At 46.2% G+C, this 13,371-nt stretch overlaps 1 protein-coding gene and 1 non-coding gene across 3 annotated transcripts; both read left to right on the forward strand.

Annotated features, from left to right (window-relative positions):
• The first annotated feature begins 5,825 nt into the window (after nucleotides 1-5,825).
• LOC119362175 lies at nucleotides 5,826-11,151 on the forward strand. Of its 2 annotated transcripts, none has more exons than XM_037627373.1 (5): nucleotides 5,826-6,018; nucleotides 7,195-7,250; nucleotides 7,687-9,720; nucleotides 9,866-10,067; nucleotides 10,154-11,151. In XM_037627373.1, the coding sequence occupies exons 1-5, from the start codon at nucleotides 5,916-5,918 to the stop codon at nucleotides 10,813-10,815; spliced, it is 3,057 nt and encodes a 1,018-aa protein (XP_037483270.1). In that variant the 5' UTR covers nucleotides 5,826-5,915; the 3' UTR covers nucleotides 10,816-11,151. The 2 variants fall into 2 exon arrangements, with proteins under 2 accessions (XP_037483270.1, XP_037483271.1); XM_037627374.1 differs by having other exon boundaries at nucleotides 9,881-10,067.
• A 155-nt stretch (nucleotides 11,152-11,306) lies between these two features.
• TRNAR-UCG lies at nucleotides 11,307-11,380 on the forward strand. The gene has a single exon. It is a non-coding gene; the product is annotated as a tRNA-Arg (tRNA).
• The last annotated feature ends 1,991 nt before the right edge of the window (nucleotides 11,381-13,371 follow it).

The following is a 13,371-nucleotide window of genomic DNA, read 5'->3' on the forward strand; positions in this document are numbered from 1 at the left end:
TCCCAGCTGGAGATCAACCTCCCGGACGAGGCGGTCATTGACAGAATCCTTCAGTCGCTCCCACCGAGCTACAAGAGCTTTGTGTTGAACTACAATATGCAGGGGATGGTGAAGACCATTCCTGAAGTATTTTCAATGCTGAAATCAGCAAAGGTTGAAATCAAGAAAGAACATCAAGTGTTTATGGTCAATAAGACCACTAAGTTTAAAAAGGGCAAGGGTAAGAAGAACTTCAAGAAGGACGGCAAAGATGTTGCCGCGCCCGGTAAGCCAGCTGCCGGGAAGAAGTCAAAGAATGGACCCAAGCCTGAGACTGAGTGCTTTTATTGCAAGGGGAAGGGTCACTGGAAGCGGAACTGCCCCAAATACTTAGCGGACAAGAAGGCTGGCAACACTAAAGGTATATTTGATATACATGTAATTGATGTGTACCTTACCAGTACTCGTAGTAACTCCTGGGTATTTGATACTAGTGTCGTTGCTCACATTTGTAACTCACAGTAGGAGCTGCGGAATAAGCGGAGACTGGCGAAGGACGAGGTGACGATGCGCGTCGGGAATCGTTCCAAGGTCGATGTGATCGCCGTCGGCACGCTACCTCTACATTTACCTACGGGATTAGTTTTAAATCTCAATAATTGTTATTTAGTGCCAAGTTTGAGCATGAACATTGTATCTGGATCTCGTTTGATACGAGATGGCTACTAATTTAAATCCGAGAATAATGGTTGTTCTATTTATATGAGAGATATGTTTTATGGTCATGCCCCGATGGTCAATGGTTTATTCTTAATGAATCTCGAACGTAATGTTACACATATTCATAGTGTGGATACCAAAAGATATAAAGTTGATAACGATAGTCCCACATACTTGTCGCACTGCCGCCTTGGTCACATTGGTGTCAAGCGCATGAAGAAGATCCATGCTGATGGACTTTTAGAGTCTCTGGATTATGAATCATTTGACACATGCGAACCATGCCTCATGGGCAAAATGACCAAGACCCCGTTCTCCGGAACAATGGAGCGAGCAACCAACTTATTGGAAATCATACATACTGATGTGTGTGGTCCAATGAGCGTTGAGGCTCGCGGAGGATATCGTTATGTTCTCACTCTCACTGATGACTTGAGTAGATATGGGTATGTCTACTTGATGAAACACAAGTCTGAGACCTTTGAAAAGTTCAAGGAATTTCAGAATGAAGTAGAGAATCAACGTGACCGAAAGATAAAATTCTTACGATCGGATCATGGAGGAGAATATTTAAGTCACGAATTTGGTACACACTTAAGAAAATGTGGAATCGTTTCACAACTCACGCCGCCTGGAACACCTCAACGTAACGGTGTGTCCGAACGTCGTAATCGCACTTTATTGGATATGGTGCGATCTATGATGTCTCTTACCGATTTACCGCTATCATTTTGGGGATACGCTCTAGAGACAGCTACATTCACTTTAAATAGGGCACCGTCTAAATCCGTTGAGACGACTTCATATGAATTATGGTTTGGGAAGAAACCTAAGCTGTCGTTTCTAAAAGTTTGGGGATGCAATGCTTATGTCAAGAAACTTCAACCTGAAAAGCTCGAACCCAAGTCGGAAAAATGCGTCTTCATAGGATACCCTAAGGAAACCATTGGGTATACCTTCTGCTTAAGATCCGAGGGCAAGATCTTTGTTGCCAAGAACGGATCCTTTCTGGAAAAAGAGTTTCTCTCGAAAGGAGTAAGTGGGAGGAAAGTAGAACTCGATGAAGTACTACCTCTTGAACCGGAAAGTAGTGCAGCTCAGGAAAACGTTCCTGTGGTGCCTACATCGACTGGAGAGGAAATTAATGATGATGATCAAGGTACTTCTGATCAAGTTGCTACTGAACTTCGTAGGTCCACAAGGACACGTTCCACACCAGAGTGGTATGGCAACCCTGTCCTGGAAATCATGTTGTTAGACAACGGTGAACCTTCGAACTATGAAGAAGCGATGGCGGGCCTAGATTCCAACAAATGGCTAGAAGCCATGCAATCCGAGATAGAATCCATGTATGAAAACAAAGTATGGACTTTGACTGACTTGCCCGATGATCGGCGAGCGATAGAAAACAAATGGATCTTTAAGAAGAAGACGGACGCAGATGGTAATGTCACCATCTATAAAGCTCGACTTGTCGCTAAGGGTTATCGGCAAGTTCAAGGGATTGACTACGATGAGACTTTCTCTCCCGTAGCGAAGCTGAAGTCCGTCTGAATCATGTTAGCAATTGCCGCATACTATGATTATGAGATATGGCAGATGGACGTCAAAACGGCATTCCTTAACGGGCATCTTAAGGAAGAACTGTATATGATGCAGCCGGAGGGTTTTGTCGATCCTAAGAATGCTAACAAAGTATGCAAGCTCCAGCGATCCATTTATGGGCTGGTGCAAGCATCTCGGAGTTGGAACATTCGCTTTGATGAGATGATCAAAGCGTTTGGGTTTATGCAGACTTATGGAGAAGCCTGTGTTTACAAGAAAGTGAGTGGGAGCTCTGTAGCATTTCTCATATTATATGTAGATGATATACTTTTTATGGGAAATGATATAGAATTCTTGGACAGCATTAAGGCCTACTTGAATAAGTGTTTTTCAATGAAGGACCTTGGAGAAGCTGCTTACATATTAGGCATCAAAATCTATAGGGATAGATCGAGACGCCTCATAGGTCTTTCACAAAGCACATACCTTGATAAGATTTTGAAGAAGTTCAAAATGGATCAGTCCAAGAAAGGGTTCTTGCCTGTATTGCAAGGTGTGAGATTGAGCTCGGCTCAATGCCCGACCACGGCAAAAGATAAAGAAGAGATGAGTGTCATCCCCTATGCCTCAGCCATAGGATCTATTATGTATGCCATGTTGTGTACCAGACCTGATGTAAACCTTGCCGTAAGTTTGGTAGGAAGGTACCAAAGTAATACCGGCAAGGAACACTGGACAGCGGTCAAGAATATCCTGAAGTACCTGAAAAGGACAAAGGACACGTTTCTCGTTTATGGAGGTGACGAAGAGCTCGTCGTAAAGGGTTACGTCGACGCTAGCTTCGACACAGATCTGGATGACTCTAAGTCACAAACCGGATACGTGTATATGTTGAATGGTGGAGTAGTAAGCTGGTGCAGCTGCAAGCAGAGCGTCGTGGCGGGATCTACATGTGAAGCGGAGTACATGGCAGCCTCGGAGGCAGCGCATGAAGCTATTTGGGTGAAGGAGTTCATCACCGACCTAGGAGTCATACCCAATGCGTCGGGGCCGATCAAACTCTTTTGTGACAACACTGGAGCTATTGCCCTTGCCAAGGAGCCCAGGTTTCACAAGAAGACCAGGCACATCAAGCTTCGTTTCAACTCCATCCGTGAAAATGTTCAAGATGGAGACATAGATATTTGCAAAGTACATACGGATCTGAATGTCGTAGATCCGTTGACTAAACCTCTCTCGCGAGCAAAACATGATCAACACCAGAACTCTATGGGTGTTCGATTCATCACAATGTAACTAGATTATTGACTCTAGTGCAAGTGGGAGATTGTTGGAAATATGCCCTAGAGGCAATAATAAAAGGATTATTATTATATTTCCTTGTTCATGATAATTGTCTTTTATTCATGCTATAATTGTATTATCCAGAAATCGTAATACACGTGTGAATACATAGACCATAATACGTCCCTAGTAAGCCTCTAGTTGACTAGCTCGTTGGTCAACAGATAGTCATGGTTTCCTGACTATGGACATTAGATGTCATTGACAACGGGATCACATCATTAGGAGAATGATGTGATGGACAAGACCCAATCCCAAGCATAGCACAAGATCGTGTAGTTCGTTTTGCTAGAGCTTTTCCAATGTCAAGTATCTCTTCCTTAGACCATGAGATCGTGTAACTCCCGGATACCGTAGGAGTGCTTTGGGTTTACCAAACGTCACAACGTAACTGGGTGACTATAAAGGTGCACTACAGGTATCTCCGAAAGTGTCTGTTGAGTTGACATGGATCGAGACTGGGATTTGTCACTCCGTATAACGGAGAGGTATCACTGGGCCCACTCGGTAGTGCATCATCATAATGAGCTCGAAGTGACCAAGTGTCTGGTCATGGGATCATGCATTACGGTACGAGTAAAGTGACTTGCCGGTAACGAGACTGAACGAGGTATTGGGATACCGACGATCGAGTCTCGGGCAAGTAACATACCGTCTGACAAAGGGAATAGTATACGGGGTTGCTTGAACCCTCGACATCGTGGTTCATCCGATGAGATCATCGAGGAGTATGTGGGAGCCAACATGGGTATCCAGATCCCGCTGTTGGTTATTGACCGGAGAGCCGTCTCGGTCATGTCTACATGTCTCCTGAACCCGTAGGGTCTACACACTTAAGGTTCGGTGACGCTAGGGTTGTATAAATATGAGTATGCAGCAAACCGAATGCTGTTCGGAGTCCCGGATGAGATCCCGAACGTCACGAGGAGTTCCGGAATGATCCGGAGGTAAAGAAAACTATATAGGAAGTGCTGTTTCGGCCATCGGGAAAGTTTCAGGGTCACCCGGTATTGTACCGGGACCACCGAAAGGGTCCCGGGGGTCCACCGGGTAGGGCCACCTATCCCGGAGGGCCCCGTGGGCTGAAGTGGGAGGGGAACCAGCCCCTAGTGGGCTGGTGCGCACCCCCTTGGGCCCCCCCTGCGCCTAGGGTTGGAAACCCTAGGTGGGGGGGGGGGCGCACCACTTGCCTTGGGGGGGCACTCCACCCCCCCTGGCCGCCGCCCCCTTGGGAGATTGAATCTCCCAGGGCCGGCACCCCCCCTGGGGGCCTATATAAAGGAGGGCAAGGGGGAGGGCAGCCGCACCCCAAGTCTTGGCGCCTCCCTCCCCCTACTACACCTCGTCCTTCTCCCGCAGCAGCTTGGCGAAGCCCTGCCGGAGTTCTGCTGCATCCACCACCACGCCGTCGTGCTGCTGGATCATCATCAACCTCTCCTTCCCCCTTGCTGGATCAAGACGGAGGAGACGTCACGCTGACCGTACATGTGTTGAACGCGGAGGTGCCGTCCGTTCGGTGCTAGGATCTCCGGTGATAGGATCACGACGAGAACGACTACTTCAACCCCGTTCTTTTGAACGCTTCCGCTCGCGATCTACAAAATGGTATGTAGATGCATCTCCCCTTTCACTCGTTGCTTAGATGAACTCATAGATGGATCTTGGTGAAACCGTAGGAAAATTTTTATTTTCTGCAACGTTCCCCAACAGGCGCGCTTTTGGCTCGATTCGGTGTTGGTAGTCGTCGCTAGGTGGTCTACGGATCTGGATGTAATTTTTATTTCTGGTGTTCGTTGTACTGCCATGATTGAAGATGAATAGATTGAAAGTTTTTCTGGAAAAAAAAAGGTTTAAGTCCAATTAGACGGACGTTTGCGGACTCACGGACGCGGTTCCCCTGCATGCCTTCTTTGGCAATGCGGTAGATTGTCATGATCTTGCTTGCCCCACCCACTTTTGTGCCCAATTTGTAACAGCGAATTACAAAAGTGAACACATCAGAACATAGTTCAGCAACTGCAAATTGAGGCTTACCCTACACGTTCTACCCCGTGCCATGTGCAATTTACTCCGATTTTTAGTTACAAGGCTCCCCGAGGACCAACTGCCGATGAAATACAAAGCACGAGGGCTTGACTGATAAAAGTGCAGTCCCCCCTACCTCACCTCTTCCCTACAGGCCAGGGCCACGGGCTCAACAGAGAGAGAGAGAGGAGAAGCAGAGTTTCCTTGCCCAGCTTCCTGCCCGTGCTCACTCACTGCTCACCTCCCCCGTCTTGTCCAAAAGATCCCCGGCCCATCCCCATCCCCCCACCCCGCCCGCCGAGATGGGGGGGCTCCGCCGCGGCGGAGGCACGGACGGACTCCACTCCCACCGCCGCCGCCGCCACCACAGCCCCAGCCACAATGCCCCGCCCCATCTCGCCGCCGGTACGCCTCCTCCATTCCCTCTTCTCCCCCCTCTGCTCATTTTTTATCTCCGAATCCCAGGGCCCTCGGAGAGGGTTTCTTCCCTGGATTTGCTCATGAAGATTTCAGTTTTCTTTTCTTTCCTTTCCTTACCCGCTTTTGGAGCGGCAGCTTGGGGTTCTTGTGACCGGCCATGGACATTAGCCCCTGGCCTAAAAAGTTCTGATTTTCCTCTTTCCGTTTTGCTCCTTACCCCCATCATCTCCCCGCTTCTCCTCGAAGCAATGCGTTCCCCATGAGTACACAGAGTTCTGGTTCCAGGGCCTTCATCCTCACCGGGGAGGGGACAGGAGAAAGAAAGAAAGAAAGATTTATGCCTGCCTTGCCTTGGATTCATATCACTTCTCTCGAGTTAGATTGTCCTGCCCACGACAACTTGCGCAAATTCATGGCGATGTGCTTTGGATTCTTTCCTGGTCGCCGCTCGCCAGTTAGTAAATTATTCCCAGTCCCGCCAGATCACGCGAAACAGGCCGCATTTTCAGGAACATGGCGCCATTCTCAAGGTCAGAAACTGTGCCAGGAAATGTATACTATCCCAGTGATGCGCCCACATGCTCACGGAGCACCATGAAGCTTCGTTGACAATAGGGATTCGGTATTCCAATCAGCACTAAAAAAATTAATATGTCGGCTTAAACAAACTTGGGTTGTTCAACATCTGACAGGTACATTTTACTGTAGTACTCACTAGCTGGGCTAAGCAGTGTTGGGAGTAGTAAATCTGTACTAAAAGTAAAGCTTTGTCTGGCCATTGTGTCGGATCCAAGTTAACAGTACTACTACTCGTATGTAGTATCTACGCACTATCCGTTGGATGGTTGGTCGTACATAGCTTAGCTTGTAGGAGTATTTATGTGTATCTTGCATCGTTGCTGATTCCGGATCTATCACTGTCCTGCGCCCACCTACCATTCATCAGCTCTGAAAGTTTACCGGAACAGAGTGGTTTCAGAGACATCTGCCATTCTCACCACAATCCTAGCGTAGCAACTAATTAAACATATTGGTAATGACATATCGGTTCTCCCTTTCATTCTGTGTTACGTACCTCTGATCGTGATGTGCGTTGTTACTTTTGCCACCCTGAACTGCCTCTGTGGAGTTTATTCATCGGTGTCTTTATCTTTGGTTCAGGAGTTGGATCCTCGAGCAAACAAGGTGGTGAACTTGGGATGCATTCCAATTCCTTGGTGAGTGGTGTGGTTTTATCTTTAAACCTTTAGTTTTTACCATGATGTAGGTAAATCAAAAATAAATAAATAAGCTAAGCCTATGAAACCATATAGCAAGTTAGCAGTTGACTTAACTGAGGCAACCTCTTGCACAGCTTAAAGTAAAAGCGGAATCGGTTAGTACTTTGTTTGTAGTAATTAGTTTGAGCATGTAAAAAAGGGCTAAGCATGTAAATGCTCTATTGTTTTCAAGCTTTTGTCTGCACGGCATTTTATTAGACAACCAATTTCTTGTAATGTGCAGATTTTAGCCAAGTGCTTCACGGTTTGATTCTCTGTTCTCTTTTGCTTCTAAAGCTATATCTTCATTTATTACCATGCAGTTCAGTGTGTGATATCATTTCAAGAGCAAACTAACAATTTCCGATCTAATGTTTTTTTTTCCTTTTCTCAGTTTGATGGGAGCAGGCTTTGTACACCCAAAAGAGCTGGTCGCACCCCGATGAAAATGCTAATAGATGACGATGTCTACAGAGATGTCACTGCTAGGCACACATCGCCTGGTGTTGTGGGCAGGCTAATGGGCCTTGACATAATGCCTTCACTTGGAGTGCACAGCCAAGATACATGTAACGGGGACCGTTCACAGGGCAGGTCGCCAGGGAGTTGCAGTGATAAATCAGGGAATTATAGTGACAGGCATGCCTTCTCGGGAGATGTTCCACATAGGGCAAGCACTGATGAGATTCCAGAATTCAAAGATGTTTTCGAGGTAATGGAGACCACCAAAACGAAGAACCGAAACCGTAACACGTGTTCTGGACATGACAGGGTCAACAATGCTGACCTTAATTTTGTAAGGCAGAAGTTTATGGATGCAAAACGCCTTTCCACTGATGAATCTTTTCAGAGATCGAAAGAGTTCAATAGTGCGCTAGAGGCATTGGTATCAAACAAAGATGCTCTCATGGAAATTCTTCAAGAATCCAACAATGTTGCCGCGAGTGATCTGTCCGGCCTCGGTTGTCCTCCATCCTCTGGTGTAAACCGGATCACGCTGTTGAAACCATCCAGAAGAAGTAAGTTTATTGATGCAGATATTGTGTATCCACCAGAAGATGACACTGAACGGTGTTTTCACTCACCAAAAGAAGCAAAGCATTCTCCAAGGAAGCCTCATAGTAACTTTTCCAGTGAACCTCCCAGAGAAGAAACCGGTTCTTTCAGACAAAAGTTGTCTAGGTCAAGCTACAGGGAGAGCATTGATAAGCGTGTTTCTCCCACTCGGATTGTTGTCTTGAAACCATGCCTTGATAAAAATCTGAACATGGAAGGAGCATTTCCAATAACCAATGACATGTTCTGCTCCAGTTACAGAAGGACTGAAGCATGCCTGGATGATGGCATTCAAAGGCAGCATGCAGAAGAATCCATGCCTCAGATCTCCACAGCATATCCCGATGCACGGCGCCAGAGAGCAAAGGAGTCCAGAGAAATTGCTCGAGAGGTTTCAACACAGATGAAGACAGTTGCTGCTGTCAGGGGAGGTGCAAATGGAAAGCAGAAACTCAGTCCAGATATTGGGACGTCCAACCAGGATGAGCAGGTGTCTTTGTTGACATCCATGGCTAAGCTAAAAAGTTCGGCAGCATTGCAAAGATCTTCTGGTGTGCATGATGCTCCGGATGGTTCTTGCGCAGGGACTTCACCGACACATTCAGCTAAGAGATCCATCAGGAAGGAAGCAAGGAGACGCCTAGCTGACAGATGGAGGACGACCCAGCAACATCAACATCCATCACAAGATGGTAATGCTACATTCAGCACACTCGGGGACATGCTTGCTCTCTCTGACAAAGAGACCTCAAAGTTTACTTCAGGGGCAGCAGCTAGCCGGCAATGGCCAGAGGGCGAGTCACATAGGGATGTGATGCCAGGATCATGTGGTTATCCTCTTGGTATCAGCAGCAATGATGGCTGGAAAGATGATAACATATGTGGCTTAACAAGGTTGGAGTCTGTTTCTACATCATCCATCAACCGAGGGAGTCCGAAATCGAGCAGCAGAAAAGCAAGTTGCACACATGGTGAATATTCTGTGGCAGAGAACATCATCGGATCAGGGCCATATAGTTCTGAAGATCTGCATCAGGACAGACCAAGGAGATCGTCAGTCAGAAGTTCGACATATCTCTCTGATGAAAGCGATGTGCAGTCTCTGGACGAAGTGCAAAGTGTGGTGACCGAACGCGAGATCCATGTGAATTTTGAAGAACCAACTTACACCGGTGCAGTGCCAGAGCTATCTGAAACTGGAGGAAGACTTGTGCATGGTGGAAATTCTGACCATTTGGATAGCAGCCATGCAGTTCCAAAATGGCAGGGTGAGGCCCAGTCTTCTGCACAGAACATGATGCTGGACCAAGAGCACGCATTCGCAGCAGATGACCATTTTATTGTCCCTAGTCCTAGATATTCAGCATCTCAGGTATGTTCATTTTATGCGGGTCAAGTTTCTTGGAAGTATGGCTAAGCATTCTTTGCATATACCATATGGGTTTATGATTTCCCACCCCTCTGTTCAGTAAACTGAAGGTTTTTGGTTGGTCTATGAATTACTAACTAATCTATAGTTCTGCTGCACTCAGATTGAGGGGAATGGGCACGATCGATGTGATGATAATGAAGCTCCGTCCGATCATCTGACAGAACTAGTATCCGTCGTGAGCTCCAACGAAGACGAACAACCGAGTCCGGTGTCCGTCCTCGGATCGTCCGTGGATGCCGAGGACTGTTGTTCAGGAGGTTTTGAGAAAATAAGTGCAGACCTTCAAGGCAAGTGCAGAAACACGCACACTGCCAAACCACTTTCCTGTCACGCTGTCCATATCACTCACTTGACTTACTTTTGTTTGCTGCAGGGCTCAGGATGCAACTTCGGCTGCTCAAGATGGAGGCGACGGGCGACGGGGACGACGAAACCGACCTCGCTCTGTTCACTGACGATGACGAGACCGCCGCGAACTGCGAGCCGGCCAATGAAAGCGCGCCGACAACGTCCCGGACTTTCCGGGATGAAGACGAGAGGGACTTCTCTTATGTGGCTGACATGCTCACATTTCTAGGAAGTATTCAGAGCTCTGAGCATGATCTTCTGCTCGACGCGCGCTATCTGTCGGGATCTCGCGGGCGTGGCGACGTGTACGATGATCTCGAAAGGAAGTACGGCGAACTCGTCTTGTGGCCGCGGCCTGAGAGGCGGCTCCTCTTTGATCTGGCAAATGATGTCCTTGTAGATACCATCACCTATTTGACACAATGTGGCAGTCAGCAGGGGTTGGCGAAGAAGTGTCAGCTGGGCATGGAATGGGACAAGGAGCAGATCACGGAGGAGGTTTGGGAGAGGGTGCGCCGGCAACGGCGGGAGACGGAGTGCTTCCAGGAGGAGAAGCTGATGGGCGTGGGGTGGCTGGACTGCGAGGATGTCACTGATGAGATAGTGGAGGACATTGGGAGCATGCTGGGCGAGGATCTCCTGGAGGAAGCCATAGCTGATCTGTACCTGCTGGACCTTTTTGGTTAAGGGAGGAGCTTTCATGCTACATTTTTGCGATAAATATTAAAAGCGCCCTTTATCGAGAAAGGAAGGAGGTTCATTTTGGCGGTTTCGCACACGGGCAATGGCGAGATTTGTGGAAGTAGTGCTAGTGTTTTGGGTCTTGCTCGGTTTAAGAAAGAAAATTGTTAGTGGAAAGCAAAACTCTGTAGCTTGTTTATGCCAGCCCAGGTAGACAGTGGTGGCTGATGCAGATGTAATATTCCAGTTCCATGTATCTAGTAATATATTCTATATATAGCGACGATATTCGACGGTGATGAATGTAATTATCCATATATATGGCAGCAGCCATTTCTTTTCCTTCTGGGTAATGTGCATTTTCGAGTATGGGTTCAGTAATCAGCTGGTGATATGTTGGTGTCATAAGCAAGGTTATGTTGGTGAGACGTTGTTGTCGTCAGTTTTCTCATTTCTGCGGGTATATCAAGCGAGGAGGGACAGTCAGTACATCAGGTGACCGCATAGCGCAGTGGATTAGCGCGTCTGACTTCGGATCAGAAGGTCGTGGGTTCGACTCCCACTGTGGTCGCAAACTGTTTTTTCTTTTTCCATTTCCGATACACAAGATTTTCTTTATTCTAGTAATTTGCATTAACAATCACCAATTGCTTCCTATACTGTAAATTTCCACTGGGATCACCACCTTTCCATTTAAAAAAATCACCAATTTAATTTGCATTAGAATCACCATATGCTTCCTCTATCGATTGCAGTTTATTTAATATGTTAACTACCAAACATGCCCGTGTGTTGCACCGGGAGAGATGATTGGCGTGTATACCAAAATATCCATCGACATGACAATGAAAAAATATCCATCGACATGACAATGAAAACATCCGGATGGTGCCACTCGGCGACAACAGGGAGGTGTCCACCAAAACGTCCATTAGCGTATCACAGAAACATTGGGATGATGCCACCTGACAGCTGCAGAGAGGCGCACACTGGTCTAGCAAAAATGTATATTGGTGGCGCATTAAGAATCATATTACACATATGATACTTTTGGTATGACTTTTGTAACTGTGGTCGCAAACTGTTTTTTCTTTTTCCATTTCCGATACACAAGATTTTCTTTATTCTAGTAATTTGCATTAACAATCACCAATTGCTTCCTATACTGTAAATTTCCACTGGGATCACCACCTTTCCATTTAAAAAAATCACCAATTTAATTTGCATTAGAATCACCATATGCTTCCTCTATCGATTGCAGTTTATTTAATATGTTAACTACCAAACATGCCCGTGTGTTGCACCGGGAGAGATGATTGGCGTGTATACCAAAATATCCATCGACATGACAATGAAAAAATATCCATCGACATGACAATGAAAACATCCGGATGGTGCCACTCGGCGACAACAGGGAGGTGTCCACCAAAACGTCCATTAGCGTATCACAGAAACATTGGGATGATGCCACCTGACAGCTGCAGAGAGGCGCACACTGGTCTAGCAAAAATGTATATTGGTGGCGCATTAAGAATCATATTACACATATGATACTTTTGGTATGACTTTTGTAACTGTGGTCGCAAACTGTTTTTTCTTTTTCCATTTCCGATACACAAGATTTTCTTTATTCTAGTAATTTGCATTAACAATCACCAATTGCTTCCTATACTGTAAATTTCCACTGGGATCACCACCTTTCCATTTAAAAAAATCACCAATTTAATTTGCATTAGAATCACCATATGCTTCCTCTATCGATTGCAGTTTATTTAATATGTTAACTACCAAACATGCCCGTGTGTTGCACCGGGAGAGATGATTGGCGTGTATACCAAAATATCCATCGACATGACAATGAAAAAATATCCATCGACATGACAATGAAAACATCCGGATGGTGCCACTCGGCGACAACAGGGAGGTGTCCACCAAAACGTCCATTAGCGTATCACAGAAACATTGGGATGATGCCACCTGACAGCTGCAGAGAGGCGCACACTGGTCTAGCAAAAATGTATATTGGTGGCGCATTAAGAATCATATTACACATATGATACTTTTGGTATGACTTTTGTAACTGTGGTCGCAAACTGTTTTTTCTTTTTCCATTTCCGATACACAAGATTTTCTTTATTCTAGTAATTTGCATTAACAATCACCAATTGCTTCCTATACTGTAAATTTCCACTGGGATCACCACCTTTCCATTTAAAAAAATCACCAATTTAATTTGCATTAGAATCACCATATGCTTCCTCTATCGATTGCAGTTTATTTAATATGTTAACTACCAAACATGCCCGTGTGTTGCACCGGGAGAGATGATTGGCGTGTATACCAAAATATCCATCGACATGACAATGAAAAAATATCCATCGACATGACAATGAAAACATCCGGATGGTGCCACTCGGCGACAACAGGGAGGTGTCCACCAAAACGTCCATTAGCGTATCACAGAAACATTGGGATGATGCCACCTGACAGCTGCAGAGAGGCGCACACTGGTCTAGCAAAAATGTATATTGGTGGCGCATTAAGAATCATATTACACATATG

The sequence above is a fragment of the Triticum dicoccoides genome, chromosome 2B, assembly GCF_002162155.2.
Source record: "Triticum dicoccoides isolate Atlit2015 ecotype Zavitan chromosome 2B, WEW_v2.0, whole genome shotgun sequence".
In the NCBI taxonomy this organism is placed as follows: Eukaryota; Viridiplantae; Streptophyta; class Magnoliopsida; order Poales; family Poaceae; genus Triticum; species Triticum dicoccoides.

Excerpts from the sequence above, each read along its gene's own strand:
- LOC119362175 (XM_037627373.1), top strand. The coding sequence starts at position 5,916 with ATGGGGGGGCTCCGCCGCGGCGGAGGCACGGACGGACTCCACTCCCAC. Across the intron at positions 6,019-7,194 it reads CCCGCCCCATCTCGCCGCCG|GAGTTGGATCCTCGAGCAAA; the intron begins GTACGCCTCCTC and ends TCTTTGGTTCAG. Across the intron at positions 10,068-10,153 it reads AATAAGTGCAGACCTTCAAG|GGCTCAGGATGCAACTTCGG; the intron begins GCAAGTGCAGAA and ends TGTTTGCTGCAG.